Below are 1808 nucleotides of genomic sequence, written 5' to 3'. Positions count from 1 at the left end.
GTATTTTTTGATTTCAAAAAAAAAAAATAAGAGTATATTTTTTTAGGGATGGACAATCCTAGGGGTGAGAGCATAAAAATTCCGACTTTACTTTTTCACATGCATTTTTGGACGACCCTAATGTACATACATATGTATGTATGCACATATATTCTGCAAGGTTGGTAGAGCATACTGAAGAACTTTAAAAACTATTTTTACTGTAAACTTGGCATTCGACAGAAAATGTCACGTTCAACAACATATTCAATTAGTTCTCGCGTCTACTCATTATATTTATATTCTTAAATAAGAAAATCACCTATTAAGAATACTCCACATATTTTTGCTTTTTGTTTAACTAAGTTTCAATGGCGACAAATCACACGCCTCTCATTCCGACAGGAACTCGATCGAATCGACGCTCCTTGCTTTCGCTCATAGTGGGACTGGTTGTCGGATTCTGTCTAGCGGAAATGTTCATAATGTCAACGCCTTCCCATCCCGAATACTCCCCATATGCGGGACATAAACATGGCGACATAAATGACCCACACAACAGTCATGATATGCTCGGCGAGGAGGGACCGGAAGCGGATGTTGGCACACATCAGCATGCATTCGAAAATAATAGTTTAGCCACAAAATTAACTAACGAAGTTCGAGTACTGTGTTGGATTATGACAAATCCCAAGAATCACAAGTCCAAGGCACGCCACGTTAAGCGAACGTGGGGACGGCGTTGTAATAAGCTTTTGTTTATGAGTACTGAGAAAGATGAAGAGCTGGGCTCGGTGGCGTTACCGGTAGGTGAGGGTCGCAACAATTTATGGGGGAAGACGAAGGAGGCTTTCAAATACATACATGCCCATCACTTGGACGAGGCAGATTGGTTCTATAAAGCGGACGATGATACGTAAGTAAAGAGGATATTTTTGAAAATGTTTATTTATGTTAATTAAAATCTTGCCTCTTATATTTTAGGTATGCTGTCATAGAAAATATGCGATACATGTTATATCCTTATTCGCCACAGACGCCTATATATTTTGGCTGCAAATTTAAGCCTTTCACGAAACAGGTAACTACATTAGGTTTAAAAAAATAATGTATAGTTCGCTAGGAGAAATTTTGGCATTTTCTAGCGTGGAGCAAGATCGCCAAATTTCTAACATTGCATGATTTGAAATTATTCAGGTCAGTTCAGATTGTCCCAAATCCTTCACCACTGCTTCTGAAATTTCAAAAAAAATTTTTTATTCTTCATTTTCATAGTGATAGAAATCTTTGAGCGGTACTTGAAACTTGGTTTCGCTTTTAAAGGCCTTTGACATACATATTTGTATTTTTCGGTCGTCAAGTGTGTTTAGGCCAGCATCCTAAACAGTTCAATTTAAGACCCAACCTAATACTTTTTAATACACAATAGTTAGCTACAAAACGGCGTTTTAAAAACGATATGTATGTTAAAATTTCCTTTGCGGGATAAACAGTTTTCGTGGGCTAAACTAATTAGCAGAAAGAAGAACGAATTTTACTTATCTTGCGAGTATCCAAATAATCTGACGTCCTAGAGCCACCACGCTTCATCGCCTTCGAAATTTAAGGTAATACATACTAAAAATAATTGCACATTTTTTATACATATATACATACCCTAGGTACCCATCGAAAATGTTTTTTTTTTTTTGAGATTTCAAGACCCTACCCCCTCTTGTATTCGTTTTTATGAGAAGCATTATTTCCCATTTTTATCTATTTTTCCAAGGTCATTTAGAGGTCGCGACCTGTCGATTTAGGTCCGAAAATAAGATTTTGTGGATTTATGT

General features: G+C 36.8%; 1 protein-coding gene across 1 annotated transcript; it reads left to right on the top strand.

Moving 5' to 3' along the window:
* The first annotated feature begins 322 nt into the window (after positions 1-322).
* Positions 323-1586, top strand: LOC118756222 (glycoprotein-N-acetylgalactosamine 3-beta-galactosyltransferase 1-like). The gene is made up of 3 exons (XM_036490998.1): positions 323-895; positions 964-1060; positions 1255-1586. The coding sequence occupies exons 1-3, from the start codon at positions 351-353 to the stop codon at positions 1255-1257; spliced, it is 645 nt and encodes a 214-aa protein (XP_036346891.1). The 5' UTR covers positions 323-350; the 3' UTR covers positions 1258-1586.
* The last annotated feature ends 222 nt before the right edge of the window (positions 1587-1808 follow it).

Source organism: Rhagoletis pomonella, unplaced genomic scaffold (genome assembly GCF_013731165.1).
Source record: "Rhagoletis pomonella isolate Grant_MI unplaced genomic scaffold, Rhpom_1.0 Rhpom_scaffold_09335, whole genome shotgun sequence".
NCBI lineage: Eukaryota > Metazoa > Arthropoda > Insecta > Diptera > Tephritidae > Rhagoletis > Rhagoletis pomonella.
This window is presented reverse-complemented; position numbering and strand designations above follow the sequence as displayed.